The sequence below is a fragment of the Solea solea genome, chromosome 3 (assembly GCF_958295425.1).
Source record: "Solea solea chromosome 3, fSolSol10.1, whole genome shotgun sequence".
Lineage (NCBI taxonomy): Eukaryota > Metazoa > Chordata > Actinopteri > Pleuronectiformes > Soleidae > Solea > Solea solea.
This window is the reverse complement of record NC_081136.1, coordinates 34,770,732-34,787,323: the sequence shown is the minus strand read 5'-3', so window position 1 is coordinate 34,787,323 and position 16,592 is coordinate 34,770,732. Positions and strand designations below refer to the sequence as shown.

Genomic DNA, 16,592 nt, shown 5'->3' with positions numbered 1-16,592 from the left:
TTTAAGTCTGTAATGACTTTTGTGAATGTGTGGTTGTTTTCAGTCCGTTTGAAGTGCACGTGAGTGAGGAGGCGGGGCCTCAGAAAGTCCGGGCCTGGGGTCCGGGTCTAGAGACCGGCATGGTGGGAAAAAGTGCAGACTTTGTGGTCGAGGCCATCGGGACGGAGGTGGGAACGCTCGGTACGTGACTAAAACCCAGATGATGTTAAACACAACATAAGTCATGATTTTTATAAAATCTATAACGTTAAAGACCTCATTTAACAGCAGTGAGTCATCAGCGTATAGTGATAAATAAATATAGAGGAATGACCTTTCTCTGAAGAGATTTAACCTATGATGTGTTTTTTTCACGGCAGGTTTCTCCATCGAGGGGCCGTCCCAGGCGAGGATCGAGTGCGATGACAAAGGTGATGGGTCATGTGACGTCCGATACTGGCCGACCGAGCCTGGCAACTACGCTGTCCATGTCATATGTGACGACGAGGACATCAAGGACAGTCCTTTCATGGCTCACATCCTCCCTGCAGCCAGCGGTGTCTTCCCAGAAAAAGTTAGATCAAATTATCAAATTCTTGACGGCTTTAGAATGATCTTGAATTTTGTTGTTGTGATTTTAATGTTGTCACTGCCTCAGGTGAAGTGTTATGGCCCTGGTCTGGAGCCCGTGGGCTGCATCGTCAACAAACCCGCCGACTTCACCATCGACACCCATGGAGCCGGCAGTGGCGAGCTGAAGCTGTACGCTCAGGTGACAAATCAACGCCTGACATGCATTTAAACGACTAATCTAATGGAACTGATGGCAGATTATGAGACACTAACATCTGATCATGTCCCTAGGATGCAGAAGGCTTTCCCATCGACATCCAGCTCACCGATAATGGAGACAGCACCTACTTCTGTGTTTACATTCCCACTAAACCCATCAAACACACCATCATCGTCACCTGGGGTGAAGTCAACGTCCCCAACAGTCCCTTCAGGGTAAAAACTGACCCACCTGCTGCATCTGTTCAAATACTGAAATGGAAGATTTGTCCCAAAACTTTCAGGAAAAACAAGGACAAATATGTTTGCAATTCAGAAAAATAGCTTTATATTGTTTACAGGAACAGATAAACAGCTGTGTTTATAGTGGCACATAGAGAATTATAGAGGACTCAGAATAAAACCCTGAGGTTCCTCACAGCCTCAGATTTGATTATAACAATTATGTTAAGTACTATTTTTGTATATTTGTTGAAAAACTGTGTTTATGTAATAGTTTTGCAATAAAGTAAAAGATGTAGTAAATGATAATAATACTAAAGTGTATTTATATTTATAGTGTAGCTCTTTTCAGGAGATGCAAAGTGAAAATGACATGTACATTTAAGATTAAGTTGAAACATAAACATTCATTAATTAACAGTTGTAAAATTAACTTAATTGAATAAAAACAAAAAAGGTTTAATGTATAAGGTGTAAGGTTGAAAATATATGTGTTGTAGATACAAAAGACATTTTATTTATTATTATAATAATGTTGATTTATGTTTAAAAATGTGTTTTCCTGTTGTTTCCTGATGTTTACTTTGCACATCAGGTGATAATAGGTGAAGGCAGCCACCCAGAGAACGTGAAGGTTTATGGTCCAGGTGTAGAGAAGACTGGGCTTAAGGCCAACGAGCCAACGTACTTCACTGTGGACTGCAGCGATGCCGGACAGGGTCAGTCATGTTTGAAGTTTTATTTATTTAATTTATTTATATTTTATACAGTTTATTGAGAGTTTATTTTTACCTGCAGGTGACGTCAGCATCGGGATCAAATGTGCTCCAGGTGTCGTCGGACCTGCGGAGGCCGACATCGACTTTGACATCATCAAGAACGACAATGACACGTTCACAGTGAAGTACATGCCACCGGGGCCGGGCCAGTACACCATCATGGTGCTGTTCGCTGATCAGGTGAGAATGGAGATGTGTGTCAGCGACCTCTGAAGACACACAAACAGACATTCAACTAAACACTGACCTTTCACATTAAATCAGGAGATCCCCATCAGCCCCTTCAGAATAAAAGTGGATCCATCACATGATGCAGCGAAAGTCCGCGCAGAAGGCCCTGGACTCAACAAGTCAGGTGAGCAGGTGTTTACACTGTATACAACATTAACATACAAGAACCATCACGTCCTGGGAACTCATCACTTGAATCCTCTCTCCTGCTCAGGTGTAGAAGTGGGCAAACCCACTCACTTCACCATCTACACGAAGGGAGCAGGGAAGGCCACACCAGAGGTTAACTTCACTGCTGCATCAGGCAAAGGCGAAACCGTGAGAGACTTTGAGATCATCGACAATCATGACTACTCCTACACCGTCCGTTACACCGCTGTGCAGCAGGTAAGACTCCACACCTGGTTCTGGTGTCCTCGCCATGTGACACTGAGTTAACTGTCCACTGTGTCTCTCTCAGGGGAACCTGTCCATCACCATCTGTCACGGAGGAGATGCCATTCCCAGAAGTCCTTTTACCATCAGTGTTGCTCCACCTCTCGACTTCAACAAGGTCAAAGTTCAGGGGATGAACAACAGTAAGTGTTTTCATTATACTGATCATCATGATTGATTATGATAAAGTCAATTTCTGACCCATCCATCAAACCACAGAGGTGGATGTGGGGAAGGATCAGGAGTTCACTATCTGCACGCAAGGAGCTGGAGGTCAGGCCAAATTGGAGGTGAGGATCACCTCCCCATCACGTCGACCAATCCCCTGCAAGGTGGAGTCGGGAACAGCCAATGAACTTCACACGGTGAAGTACATTCCCCCCGAGGAGGGGCCATACCGGGTGGATATCAGCTACGATGGAAACCCCATCCCAGGAAGTCCGTTTACAGTGGAGGGCGTCATGCCTCCTGACCCTTCCAAGGTGAGTCACTAAATGCTTGTGGCAGTCAGACATGAGTAACATGCTCCCTGGAGGTTGCTCTTCTCTTTGTGAATCCTTTACAGCCTGACAGATATTCTAACCATTGACTAAACTTCTTGAACTATTCAGGTGCGGGCTTATGGTCCAGGTCTTCAGGGAGGTGTTGTGGGTAAACCAGCACCATTTGCCATTGACACAAAGGGGGCCGGCACTGGTGGTCTGGGCTTGACGGTAGAGGGGCCCTGCGAGGCCAAGATTGAATGTCAAGACAACGGAGATGGCTCCTGTTCAGTCTCCTACCTGCCCACCGAGCCTGGCGAGTACACCATCAACATCCTGTTCGCAGAACAGCATATCCCTGGCTCCCCCTTCAAGGCCGTGGTTCAGTCCATGTTTGACCCCTCCAAGGTGACGGTAAGCGGCCCAGGCCTGGAGCGAGGGAAAGTCAATGAGGCTGGATCCTTCACAGTGGACTCCTCCAAAGCTGGAGAGGCGGAGCTCACCATTGAGATAATCTCAGACTCCGGAGCCAAAGCTGAGGTTCATGTCAAGAACAACAGTGATGGGACATACTCCATCACTTACATACCAAAGTTTCATGGCATGTACACCATCACCATCAAGTATGGAGGACAAGCGGTGCCAAAGTTTCCCACCCGCCTACAGGTGGACCCGGCTGTGGACACAAGCGGCGTGAAGGTCTATGGACCAGGAATTGAACCCAGAGGTAAGTGGCCAAAGATAATGAGAGGAGACACTGTGTCAATGGACATTTTATTACTTTATCAAATCCGTCCACACATCTGTTGAGTCACATGGCAGCTGCTGAGTCACTAACTGGATCTCTGATATGTCTCTTGTCCACAGGTGTCCTGAGGGAAGTGACCACACATTTTACAGTGGAAGCCCGGTCGCTCTACAAGAGCGGCAAGAGCCAAATCAAAACCCACATCTCCAACCCTTCAGGTGCCAACACTGACGCTTACATCACTGACAAGGGTGATGGCACCTACAGAGTGGAGTACACGCCATACGAGGACGGTAAGAAGCTGGACGTACCACTCTGTGTTTGTCTGTTTGTCTGAGAAGGTGTGGGTGGAGCTTTATGGAAGCTGCTGCAGGTTTATTACTGCAGATTTATTACTGCAAACTGTAAAGATATGGAAACAAGCTTAATTCCTAAACCAGAAAATTCCTCTGTGTTTACGACTGCTACTGTGGAGACACTTGTGACATTAAATGAATGGGTCGACTGTTTCTCTGAGCAGAGCAGGGTGTTATGAACTTGGGTAAAAATAGCTGCAGTCTGATGGTTTTCCACTGATAGTAATGTGTGACATGTTAGAGTCCAGTGCCTTGAGGGACAGGAGTTCTCAGCCTGGTGTTTACAGGAAGGTCTCTGGTTCTAACACTGAAAGGCCTTTGGGATGCCAATAAATGGAATGAAAGTTTAAATAACTCTGAGGTAAATTTCAAAGCCCAATAAGTGTGACACGTTAATTCAAGCCGTTAAACCAATTTACTGTGAATGTAATTAGCTTAGCATTAGCTCCAGGAGAATAGTCACTAGTTGTGGAGAAAATAATCCGCCGATCACTGGGTTCACTGTGACAGAGCTACTGTGGCTGGATGTCAAATTGTTGGTGTCTCTTTTTGTGGCTGCAGGTTTACATCTGATTGAAGTTCTGTTTGACGAAGTCTCCGTACCGAAGAGTCCCTTCAGGGTGTCAGTGAATGAGGGTTGTGATCCGAGTCGAGTCCGAGCCTACGGTCCTGGTTTGGAGGAAGGACTTGTCAACAAACCAAACCGCTTCACTGTTGAGACCAGGTTAGTTCTTGGTTTACTACATATTCATTCCTACAGTTTCTCGCTCTTACTTACTTTCTTCTTGCTCTCTCTCAGGGGTGCTGGCACCGGTGGTCTTGGCCTCGCTATTGAGGGTCCATCTGAGGCAAAGATGTCATGTAAGGACAACAAAGATGGCAGTTGCAGTGTGGAGTATATCCCTTTCACACCAGGAGAGTATGACGTCAATATCACCTTTGGAGGCCTTCCTATCCCAGGTGAGGAAGCACCTCATGATACCCCAGGACATCAACCAGTTGGGTTGAAATGTTTTAGGTCTTCACAAGTCTAGGAACTGCATGGCGATGTTACATAAGTGTTTGTGTTGCAGGAAGTCCATTCAGGGTCCCAGTGCGAGAGCTTGTGGACCCAAGTAAGGTGAAGTGCTCAGGTCCAGGACTGGGAAGTGGTGTACGAGCTCATGTTCCTCAGACTTTCACCGTGGACAGCAGTAAGGCTGGAGTTGCACCGCTGGAGGTCCAGCTCTACGGGCCAACTGGTAAGACCATGACGACTTGTCCCCCACCAGTGTGTTTACTGACCTCCATGTAGAAAGAAGCAAATTGAAAACTACCAAGAATTTCTGCAGGTGTTGCCGAACCTATAAGCATCACTGACAATGGTGATGGGACCCACACTGTGAACTATACTCCCGCCAATGACGGCCCATACACTGTGTGTGTGAAGTACGCTGACCAGGAGGTTCCTCGCAGGTGAGAATTGACAAGTTTAGCATTTCAGGAAGTCCTGATCCTCCAAGTAAAGGTCTAACATCTCAAACCATGTCCCCTCAGTCCTTTTAAGATCAAGACGCTACCAGCTCATGATGCCAGCAAAGTCCGAGCCAGCGGTCCCGGTTTGAATGCATCAGGAGTCCCTGCAAGTCTGCCCGTTGAGTTCACCATCGACGCCCGAGATGCTGGAGAGGGACTGCTCACAGTCCAGATTCTGGTGAGTCACTGCATCCTGAAGAACCTGATGAATGAACAGTTTTTTTTAAGCTGTGTTACTTGTGCGGCTGTGGTTTCGACTCTTTGTAAATTTTCTCTTGGGACTATGTTGATCGTAAAGCTTGAACAGCTTGAGTCAAGTGACACACAAATTTTCCAGTATTACAAGGTAATTAAACTTCCTTTCTCACTTTGTCAGGTTGCACATACAGTGACTGTGCTCCATTTCCGATGTAATATTAGGACATTGGAGATATCTCAGGGAATTTACCGTTTTTTTCTCATTGGATTTGCGTCACCACATTTGCACACTATTACACATGTAATATGCCTTAGAACCTGCCCCAAATTTAGAATTAAAAATTCAGTCACCTCTGTAGTCTACACTTTTAATTTAGCAACAGATTCTTTTGCTCCCCTGCCAAGATTCACTGCAATGAACAAGATGGTTTGTTCCACTGAACCACGTCGAAGTAAAAGAGGGAGGGAATGGGGGTGGGAGCATATGACTTTCAGTCACTTATTTGTCACCTTGCACTAAAAAAAACTTTTAGGGCGTTTATGAATGTAGGAACCAACACGTCTTCGTGGTAACTAGGACCAAACTATGTCAGAACACTTCCTGCTGATTTACAGCAAAGAATGAGGTTGTTTGTGAGGAAAGTGTTGCATAAATGATGAGGGCTGAGTCTGTGTCACTGACGCTTTAACCCTCATTCACACTCTCTATGTGACGTGCTGCTCTGCTGCCGGGCGCCATCGTGTCTGCTCACTGCTCGCCGCCGCTGCTGCGTCAGGGTCCAGATGGAAGCAGGCGCGAGGCCGCTGTGTTTGTGGAGGACTGGGGCATGAGGGTGTGGGAGAGTCATATAGTAAAGAAAACCATCCCCTTCAGTATTCTGACGAGAGGCAGTGTAAGGCCACACTCGTTCATCCCCCCCATTGCCTCACCCCCCCTCCCAGTTTGTCTAACGCTCTAACGGACACTTGTGACTAGTTAGTTCTCCACTAACTGGAGTGCAACGTAAAAACTGCCACCATCCATCCTCCTCCCTCTGCTGCTTCCTGTAGTTAGACCCTGTGTGACATGTGAGTGCTGTGAACAACACTGGTCTCAAACCAGCAGCCATCCAGTCCACAATCCAGTTACTCTAGTTTCTCCAGTCCAAACTCCAGTCCAGTGCTCAGTCTAGTCTCAGTCTAAAGTCTCTAGTTCAGTGCCAGTATATAGTTCAATGTCCAATTCAGTCACTAATCCAGGCTCCAGTCCACTCTCTATTCTTGTCTAGTCTAGTCTAGTCCCAATAGTCTGTAGTCTAATCTCAAAGCCATTCTCCAAAATATTCTTGAGTCCACTATTAGTCCACTCTCCAGTCTGGTCCAGATATATAAAGTTCATGTGTTTGTTTAATGAGTTTTTAACTCCGTGCTTGGTCTCCTCCTCCTCTCGAGCTGCCCAGAGTTTGATACAGGTCGTAAAAAACAATGTCATCATCCTGGTGTGGGTAGATTTCTGACATAGCTGAATCATGCCTTGAGGTTCTGATCAGTTCATTACTTCAGTTTTTGTGGCACATGGTAGAGACCAATGATGGGCGGTACGTCACTCCACCGCATTTACGACTAAACATTTATGCCACTAAACAAAACATATTCACACGTCTCCAGGATCCAGAGGGAAAACCCAAGAAGGCGAACATCCGGGACAACCGGGACGGGACGTACACAGTGTCCTATGTGCCGGACATGGCGGGACGCTACACCATCACTATTAAATATGGAGGAGACGAGATCCCGTACTCCCCATACCGGATCCACGCCCTGCCCACCGGGGATGCCAGCAAGTGTTTGGTGACAGGTCAGACTCCTCCCACCACCATGCCCCAAACAATCAGATTTAATCACCTGAAACTGACTCTGTTGTTGCTTTTCTACAGTGTCGATTGGTGGACATGGGTTGGGTAAGTCTGTTAGCGATGTGTTTACACCCTGTTTGTCAGTCATTATGAATATTTTAATCACCCATGTCATGGTTCGTCCTTCATCTTGTCAGGGTCAGGAATTGGCCCGACCATCCAGATCGGCGAGGAAACTGTAATCACTGTGGACGCGAAGGCTGCTGGGAAAGGTAAAGTCACCTGCAAGGTGTCGACTCCGGATGGGGCGGAGCTCGACGTGGACGTGGTGGAGAACGCAGATGGGACGTTTGATATTTACTACACAGCCCCCGAGCCTGGGAAATACGTCATCACCATCCGGTTTGGAGGCGAACATATTCCCAACAGCCCCTTCCATGTGGTGGTGAGTCACCAACCTGCAGGGACATGGGGGACAGGGGGGGGACCACAAGATATTCAGAAGACATTGAGGACAGGGAAAAAGTTTGATACCATTCACATTTGAATCTGATAAGCTACCATAATGCTTTCTTGGTACTTAACTGTCTTAATGTTTAACTTTTATGTCGTGTTGTTTTTATTGATGTAGTGTGCTAACATGCTTATGTTAGCCTGCACCTGCCGTTTTACTTTGAGTTATTAATTAATGTATTTTTGGAGGTACATAGTTAAACACTGAGTCCAAATTCATAACACCAAACTCTCGATTATTGTACCATAAACATTCAGATCAAATAATAATAATTTTTACATTTGTCCCTTTAAATTAAATTAAAAAGCCTTCGTCAAAATTAAAAAACGTGCCATGAGACACTCAATGTTCATAGTCACTGTTAGCATCAGTGTTAGCATTAGACGTTGTGTTATAAGTGTTTCCATGGAATTTTTTCATTTTAGTGTTGGTATTCTAGTGTTTATGTTAGCAATAGTGTTCTAGTATGAGTGCTACCACTCCAGTGTTTTTGTGGTGTTTTAATGTGTTTGTGTTCTAGTGTTGTTAGCATTAGTGTTAGTGTTTTGCTGTAAATATGTAGCGTCAGTTAGCATTGTCGTTGTCATTAACCCCCTGGTTCCAGTCGACAGACAGGTCAGGGAGAATCATTGAGTAACTACTCTGTGCCAAGTAGCACATTGGTTGTATAGACGAAAACACAAGGGTTTTGGTTTTAGATTTGTCTCGGCCTGTTTTTCAAAAACAGATTTTTTAAGCTTCCAAAAATGCATGTTCCTTGTGAATAAAATCAATTTTGTGTTCTCCTAAACTGGTGCTCGTGTGTACGGGCCCTGTGTGTGTAACAATTTTAATGTGTGTCTAACAGTGTGTCATTATACATATACATATATACATATATATATATATATATATATATATATATATATATATATATTTAACAGTGTGCATAACTGTGTGTGTGTGTGTGTACTTGTTCCCTGTCAGGCGAGTGACAGCGTCCCTTTAATAGAGGAACCATGTGACCAGCTTCAGTTACAGCAGCACTTCACTCCCTATGTGGGCTTCACACCCCAATGGGTACACAGCATTACACTGGATTATTTCTATTACTACTACTACTGGATATAAAAATATTATATATATAAATTATATATATATGTATACATATATATATATATATATATATATATATAAATTATATATGTATATATATATATATATATATATATACATAAATACATATATACCTATATATGTATATGTGTTTATATATATATGTACACATACATATATATATGTATATATATACATGTGTATATAAACTGTTCTTGGATCGTGTCTGTCTCTGAAGTCAATAATAACCCCTATCACTCTTAGATTATATGCTCAGCATGATGCTACATGTTCTCTGTATTTATTCTGGTCACCTGATTAATAACACGAGACTAACACACTTAAATTATAATTTTAGACTTGTCTTTGTCTCTGTGTCCGTGTCCGCACATCGGACACCCTGGACCTCTCTACCATCCTCCCGTACTTCCTCTTAATTTTCTGCCACCTCCTCTCTGGCTGATTTCCCAGAGTTCAGTATGGCCACACTAACACCCTCCACCCTTCTATGTTTTGGTTCAGGCCACTGATGACCCCATCAGTTCGGTGGATGGGATGGACCCCATACTCCGCCCCTTCAGTCTGGTCATACCCTTCACTGTGCAGAAAGGAGAAATAACAGGTGATGATTCCGCTTCTTTACCTTTACCTTGTTAACCAGTTTTGGCGTCTATGTTCCACCTTCCTCAGAGCTGTCACCTGATGTTAGGTGGGGATCTGTCTTATCAGCTTATCAGTAACAACGGCTGATAAGGCAGGTCACCACCTAACATCAGGTGACAGTTCTGAAGGAAGACGGAAGATGGACGCCGCAACTGGTTAACAAGGTAATGGAAAACTTACTGTTGTTTATAAAAACAAACTAAAAAACTAAGTTCAATCAGTCGACTTTCACAACATGGGATTCTGCATCGTTTACTACCAGACTGAACATGTTTACTTAGTTTAATTATACTATTCATCTCGTATAAGATGTGCAGTCTTTTTTATCTTTACAGTCATCGTGTATTATATGTGTAAGTATAAATACGGTTTTTCATTTAAAATTCCATCATGTGAGCTGTGACGATACTGAAGAAATTAGATAATCAAAGATGTGAATTATGGTGAAAAAGAACATTTTATCATCAAAATGTAAATAGTGATATTAACGAAGCTACAGTGGCCACCATGATGACAGGGACATGTGCCCTTTGCGAATTCTCTCCAGGTGAAGTGCGAATGCCATCGGGTCGGACCGCGTGGCCTCACATCACCGACAACAAGGACGGCACCGTCACAGTTAAGTACTCCCCAACGGAACGGGGTCTGCACGAGATGGACATCAAATACGAAGGAAACCACATCCCAGGTAATGCCTGAGCAGGACCTGATGGGGACACGAGCCGGTCACATTCTGAAGCACAGAGTGGCGTATCATCAGCGAACAGTTTGACTTTTATCCTGAAACATCATGTTCTTCTTTTGTTTTTTCTCTCCTACAGGAAGTCCTCTTCAGTTCTACGTCGATGCTATCAACAGTGGTCATGTGACCGCGTACGGACCTGGTCTGACCCACGGCACTGTGAACCGACCAGCAACGTTCACGATCGTCACCAAAGACGCCGGAGAAGGTAACAGAACTATTTCAGCGTCTGTCATTTCAAATGCTGTGTTTCTGTCCTGGTTCGGTTCCATTTGCAATGATAAAGCCCTGGAATCAGGCTTATGTTTCCACTGAGAACCTTTACTTGGTAGGTGTAGAAAGTCGGTCACCCAATGAGCTGAATCTCATGACCTTACCACACCATTTTACTTTTGGTACCCCAAGGGAAGGGTGCTGAAAAACAAAACAAACCATTCCACTCTTAAGAAACTTAGAAACCGGGTCACGTCTTATGCTTTTCTGGTTGCAGGTGGTCTCTCTCTGGCCGTGGAAGGGCCGTCCAAAGCTGAGATCAGCTGTAAAGACAACAAAGATGGGACCTGCACCGTGTCCTACATGCCCACCGCACCTGGAGACTACAACATTATTGTCAAGTTTGATGACAAGCACATCCCCGGCAGTCCCTTCACAGCCAAGATCACTGGTAACACAATTTCCTGTCCAGCAGCGTTTTTATCCTCCCAGGACATTTTAACAAACCGCCCGCTGTTGTTCTTGTCAACAGGTGACGACTCCATGAGGACGTCTCAGCTCAATGTTGGCACGGCAACAGACGTTTCCCTGAAGATCATGGAGACGGACCTGAGCAGTCTGACCGCTACCATCAGAGCGCCATCTGGAAACGAGGAGCCATGTCTGCTGAAGCGGCTTCCCAACCGACACATCGGTGAGTCGCTTGCTTACAGGCCGCGAGGTTAATGTAAAGCTAATGTTATGTACGTGCTAAAGTTACGTCAAAAGCGACGCATTCATGGTATGGTTTTCCTGCAGGAATCTCGTTCACACCGAAGGAAGTGGGTGAACACGTGGTCAGTGTGAAAAAGAGCGGGAAACATGTGACCAACAGCCCCTTTAAGATCATGGTGGGTCAGTCGGAGATCGGAGACGCCAGTAAGGTGAAGGTTTACGGTCAGGGGCTGGTGGAGGGACACACGTTTGAGGTGGCAGAGTTCATCGTGGACACAAGGAGCGCAGGTTAATATTGATGAGGATTAACTGGTTATTAAATTCAGCTATGAAACTTAAATCTTGTATTAAATTCAGGGTTTTTTTTATTGTTTGCTGTCAGGTTATGGCGGCCTTGGTCTGTCCATCGAGGGTCCCAGTAAAGTGGACATTAACTGCGAGGACGTGGAGGATGGGACCTGCAAAGTTACTTACTGTCCCACTGAACCTGGAAACTACATCATCAATATCAAGTTCGCTGACCAACATGTACCAGGTACGAACCAGAGACGCAGCCACGGCAACAGTCCTGAGGAATAATTGTTTGACTTGAAACCTCTGAAGTTTCTGGATTATCATGTCCCCACAGGAAGTCCTTTCACGGTGAAGGTGTTTGGCGAGGGCAGGATGAAGGAGAGCATCACCAGGAAGCGTCAGGCGTCTTCCATCGCTACTGTCGGCAGCACCTGTGACCTCAACCTCAAAATACCAGGTGAGCTGGGACTTCACTGTGTCCTCTGTCCATCTGCACCTGTCCACCTTTCTTCCTTCTCTTCACCTCCCTCTCTTTCTCCCACATTTCCTCTTCTTCCCCACCACGCGGCTTCTTTGTCCTTGCCGCAGGAAACTGGTTTCAGATGGTGTCCAATCAGGAGCGTCTTACTCAGACGTTCACCCGCAGCAGCCACACCTACACCCGCACTGAGAGGACGGAGATCAGCAAAACCCGTGGAGGTGAGACGAAGAGGGAGGTGCGCGTGGAGGAGAGCACACGGGTCGGAGGCGACCCCTTCAGGGACGTGTTCGGAGACTTTCTGGGGCGTGAGAGCATGAGTGGGTTCAGCGGAAGCCGGCCACCTCTGCAGGACGGTGTGTGGACACGGTGTCTCTGCATGTGTGTGAACGTCTCATCAGTATTGCATTGAAAGACATTGAAACGAATGCTGTTTGGTTCAGATTTACCTCAGTGACACAAACTCACTAAACAAGGCAACAGTAGACCAGCAACTCCTGAGTCCCCGCGAGCTAAAAACTAAACAATTTGTTTTGGCTTTGTGTCGACATCTGTCTCTACTTTAACTTGTTTCTCTTTCCTGGAGCTTCTGGTGCAGGTGCGCGTCCAACAACCACCAGTCTGTTTCTAGTCAGGACAATAAACATTAACAGATGCTCTGAGCTTGTGTTTGTCCTCACTTCTGAGACTCTGTGGTCCTTCGTATTAACAAGATATTAACCAGTGTGTGATTTTTGTGTCTTGGGACATTCAGAGACTAAAGAAACATCTGATTCCACTTTTCCCTCTCAGGCGAGGCAGGTAACCAGGAGATGACCGCTCAGGTGACAAGTCCAGGAGGAAAGACGGAGGATGCAGAGATCATTAAAGGAGAGGACAGCACCTACAGCGTCCGCTTCATCCCTCAGGAAATGGGAGCTCACACCGTTAACGTTAAATTCCGGGGCCAACACGTTCCTGGGAGTCCCTTCCAGTTCACTGTGGGACCACTGGGAGAGGGAGGGGCCCACAAAGTGAGAGCAGGGGGAACTGGACTGGATCGTGGAGTCGCAGGGATCCCAGGTGCGCTGGAAACATCTTCTTTTCATATCCTTTCTTTCCCATTTTGTTGCCGGTCTTAAGATAATTGTTTCCTGTGTTTCAGCTGAGTTCAGTATCTGGACCCGTGAGGCCGGAGCTGGAGGACTCTCCATTGCCGTAGAAGGACCCAGCAAGGCCGAGATCACCTTTGAGGACAGGAAGGATGGATCCTGTGGAGTTGCCTATGTGGTTCAGGAGCCCGGTGAGTCGTGTCATGCACCATACAAATATCAATTGCTATGCAGGCGACACTCAACTGTGTACAACAGTTCATATTGAGGGTTTAAACTCAATCAACTTGTTAATTTTGGTAAATAAGAGAAAATATTCTCTCTAGGTGATTATGAGGTTTCTATTAAATTCAATGACGAGCACATCCCAGACTCTCCGTTCATCGTCCCCGTCGCCACTCTGTCCGATGACGCTCGCCGCCTCACCATCACCAGCCTGCAGGTGAAATCATCACAGATTCACACTAAAGTCTTTGAATGGAGGCTGATGAGGTCGCTCACATCGAGAGACTGTAGACTTTATTAATTAACCTGCATCTCGTCCTTTTCCCACCATTCCTCCCCCTGCTGCCGTTTCTCAGGAGATGGGTCTGAAAGTAGGACAGGAAGCGTCCTTTACCGTTCAGCTGAACGGAGCTCGAGGTCTCATCGATGCCAAGATCCACACGCCGTCAGGAGCCACCGAGGAGTGTTTCATCACTGAGGTGGAGAGCGGTAAGATCCCAGCAACTGTTACATGGAGTTCCACAGGGCTCAACCCTGGGTCAACTGGGTCTTTGTCTGTCTGTCTTTCAGTGATACTAAATATGGAGCTCTACGCAGATGTATTACTGAATAACTGCTCCACAAATCACAATAACAATGTTTCTCACGATACAGATGACACACTGCTCTCTGTTACAGGAGGCAGAACATGAGTAGAAGCAAACCTTTTTCTTTGTCTCACTGTTTGTACAGATCAGCATGCTGTCAGGTTCATCCCGAGAGAAAATGGAATTCATTCCATCGACGTTCGCTTCAACAGCAGCCACGTCCCGGGAAGCCCCTTCAAGATCCGAGTGGGAGAGCCGGGACAGGTTGGAGATCCTGGGATGGTTTCTGCCTTTGGACCAGGACTGGAGGGAGGAACCACAGGTAAAACAAGTACATAAAATGCCTTTATTTTAAATCCAGGACTGATTATATTAGGGAATAGTCTGATGGGTGTTCATCTCCCTCCTCAGGAGTCGCGTCAGAGTTTGTAGTAAACACCTGTAACGCCGGAGCAGGAGCCCTGTCTGTCACCATCGATGGACCGTCGAAAGTAAAAATGGACTGTCAGGAATGTCCAGACGGGTACAAGGTCTCCTACACACCTATGGCTCCTGGAAACTACCTGATCTCCATCAAGTATGGCGGACCACAGCACATCGTCGGAAGCCCCTTTAAAGCAAAAGTCTCAGGTGTATTTCAAGACCAACACCACAAACCCTAACCTAAACCTGACCTTAGTCTCTGTGTGTCCCAGATCAATCCTGTAGAACCACAGTCAACATCTCGTCTATCTGAATGTCTCCGCAGGTTCTCGTCTTTCCGGCGGTCACAGTCTACACGAGACATCTTCCGTCCTCGTGGAAACTGTCACCAAGACATCGGCAATGGGCGGGGCCTTTGCCTCGTTACCCAAATTCTCCTCAGACGGCAGTAAGGTCAACTCCAGAGGCGCTGGACTGTCGAAGGCTTTCATCGGTCAGAAGAACACGTTCACAGTTGACTGCAGCAAAGCAGGTGAGGACAGGAAGTGAGAAGCACGAGTACGTGGACGTGATGCGAGTGATTCTCACTCTTTCTGTGTCTCTGTCCTTGCGTCTCCACAGGCACCAACATGTTGATGGTGGGCGTCCATGGGCCGAAGACGCCCTGTGAGGAGGTGTATGTGAAGCACATGGGCAACAGGATGTACAACGTCACTTACACGGTGAAGGAGCAGGGCAGCTACATCCTCATCGTGAAGTGGGGGGACGAGAACGTCCCCGGCAGTCCCTTCCATGTCACCGTCCCCTGAGACCCCGGACTCTTCCCGTCCACCGTGTCCGTCTAAAGACGTTCTCTGTTTTCTGTTGTGTCCGCAGCAACACTTTTTCACTGTTCATCGCATGTGACAGTAAACACACCTTGGACTCGTGCTGCCTTCAGGTGTTGTCGTGTTTACCTTCGTTCACCAGCAGAGTCTGTATGAACACCCCTCCCCCTCCTGTGGTGTCCACAACCTCTGACCTCTGAATTCACTGAAAACTCTTGAGTTCATTTCCTGCTTTTCATTTGCTAGCTGTTGGCTAGCAAGCTAGCTAGCTACACTCTTATGCTTTGTTCCATTTCCATCGGAACTTTGGATTGAAGTTACCCACGAGTTCACCATGTTCCATTTGAGAAGCCGGAAACGCAATTGTTAGCCACCGCTAGCAATATCAGTACGACGCGTACGACTTATTTACTGTGAAATAAATACGAGAAAAGTGCGATTAGCGGTAAACGTACGGGTTGGCGAGGTTGCACCGAGTTCCGATGGTGGCAAATGTCAGATTTGTTGTTGAGTTCTTTCTTTGTTTCTTTTTTTCACAATTTTTCTCTTTTCAGAGTGTTTGTTTTTTCGTCCGAACACAGGAAGTAAAGCAGGAAGTGAAGCAGGAAATGAAGCGGTTTGTGTGATGACAATGGAGCTTTTGCGACTTTATTTATTGTCTTGATTTTCTTTGACAGAAAACGTCTTATTGTTGACGAGCAGGTGGAGACGAGTTTGACTTCGATTTTTTTTTTCACCACAGGAGGAGGAGCATGATGATGATGATGATGAAGATCAGTATTGCCTTGACATTTTTTAGTGATTTTTGTATGAATGAAAAATAAAACAAATATGTTGAATGTAATTAAAGTGCTGCTGAGGCTCAAACTGATGCAATCAATCAATGACGGTTATGATTCTGTACGTCTTTATTTCCTGGAAAAACACAACATTTAATATTAAATAACCTAATTAGACTTATAAAAATTTACATTTTAAGCTTATTTACCTTAAGTTAATGTTTGCTTTACGAATCTTTTTTCTTTTATAAATCTGTAAAACACGTTTTCTCATGATGCTGGATCTGTTTGTATGTCGGGCTTCAACTAGCGATTATTTTCATAATCTGTTCATTGTTATTTTTGTGATTAATTGAGCAATCGCTTGGTCCATAA

General features: G+C 45.8%; 1 protein-coding gene across 4 annotated transcripts in view; it reads left to right on the top strand.

Moving 5' to 3' along the window:
- flncb (filamin C, gamma b (actin binding protein 280)) overlaps positions 1-16,322 on the top strand; it is a 29,412-nt gene extending 13,090 nt beyond the window's left edge. For 2 of the 4 annotated variants that reach the window (XM_058624418.1, XM_058624416.1), the window contains 38 exons: positions 44-180; positions 360-553; positions 638-751; positions 844-987; positions 1,589-1,712; positions 1,792-1,952; positions 2,037-2,127; positions 2,218-2,390; positions 2,464-2,581; positions 2,658-2,920; positions 3,050-3,647; positions 3,788-3,961; positions 4,586-4,748; positions 4,824-4,984; positions 5,098-5,265; positions 5,356-5,479; positions 5,561-5,717; positions 7,385-7,574; positions 7,654-7,677; positions 7,770-8,017; positions 9,053-9,145; positions 9,704-9,803; positions 10,392-10,532; positions 10,666-10,794; positions 11,077-11,250; positions 11,332-11,493; positions 11,598-11,801; positions 11,896-12,048; positions 12,142-12,264; positions 12,396-12,641; positions 13,078-13,347; positions 13,430-13,567; positions 13,703-13,818; positions 13,958-14,090; positions 14,334-14,510; positions 14,600-14,818; positions 14,937-15,143; positions 15,233-16,322. In XM_058624418.1, coding sequence (XP_058480401.1) covers positions 44-180; positions 360-553; positions 638-751; positions 844-987; positions 1,589-1,712; positions 1,792-1,952; positions 2,037-2,127; positions 2,218-2,390; positions 2,464-2,581; positions 2,658-2,920; positions 3,050-3,647; positions 3,788-3,961; positions 4,586-4,748; positions 4,824-4,984; positions 5,098-5,265; positions 5,356-5,479; positions 5,561-5,717; positions 7,385-7,574; positions 7,654-7,677; positions 7,770-8,017; positions 9,053-9,145; positions 9,704-9,803; positions 10,392-10,532; positions 10,666-10,794; positions 11,077-11,250; positions 11,332-11,493; positions 11,598-11,801; positions 11,896-12,048; positions 12,142-12,264; positions 12,396-12,641; positions 13,078-13,347; positions 13,430-13,567; positions 13,703-13,818; positions 13,958-14,090; positions 14,334-14,510; positions 14,600-14,818; positions 14,937-15,143; positions 15,233-15,420 — 6,499 coding nt within the window. In that variant the 3' untranslated portion in view covers positions 15,421-16,322. The remainder of the gene's footprint in view (positions 1-43; positions 181-359; positions 554-637; positions 752-843; positions 988-1,588; positions 1,713-1,791; positions 1,953-2,036; positions 2,128-2,217; positions 2,391-2,463; positions 2,582-2,657; positions 2,921-3,049; positions 3,648-3,787; positions 3,962-4,585; positions 4,749-4,823; positions 4,985-5,097; positions 5,266-5,355; positions 5,480-5,560; positions 5,718-7,384; positions 7,575-7,653; positions 7,678-7,769; positions 8,018-9,052; positions 9,146-9,703; positions 9,804-10,391; positions 10,533-10,665; positions 10,795-11,076; positions 11,251-11,331; positions 11,494-11,597; positions 11,802-11,895; positions 12,049-12,141; positions 12,265-12,395; positions 12,642-13,077; positions 13,348-13,429; positions 13,568-13,702; positions 13,819-13,957; positions 14,091-14,333; positions 14,511-14,599; positions 14,819-14,936; positions 15,144-15,232) is intronic. The other 2 variants (XM_058624420.1, XM_058624417.1) reach the window with 1 other exon arrangement.
- The last annotated feature ends 270 nt before the right edge of the window (positions 16,323-16,592 follow it).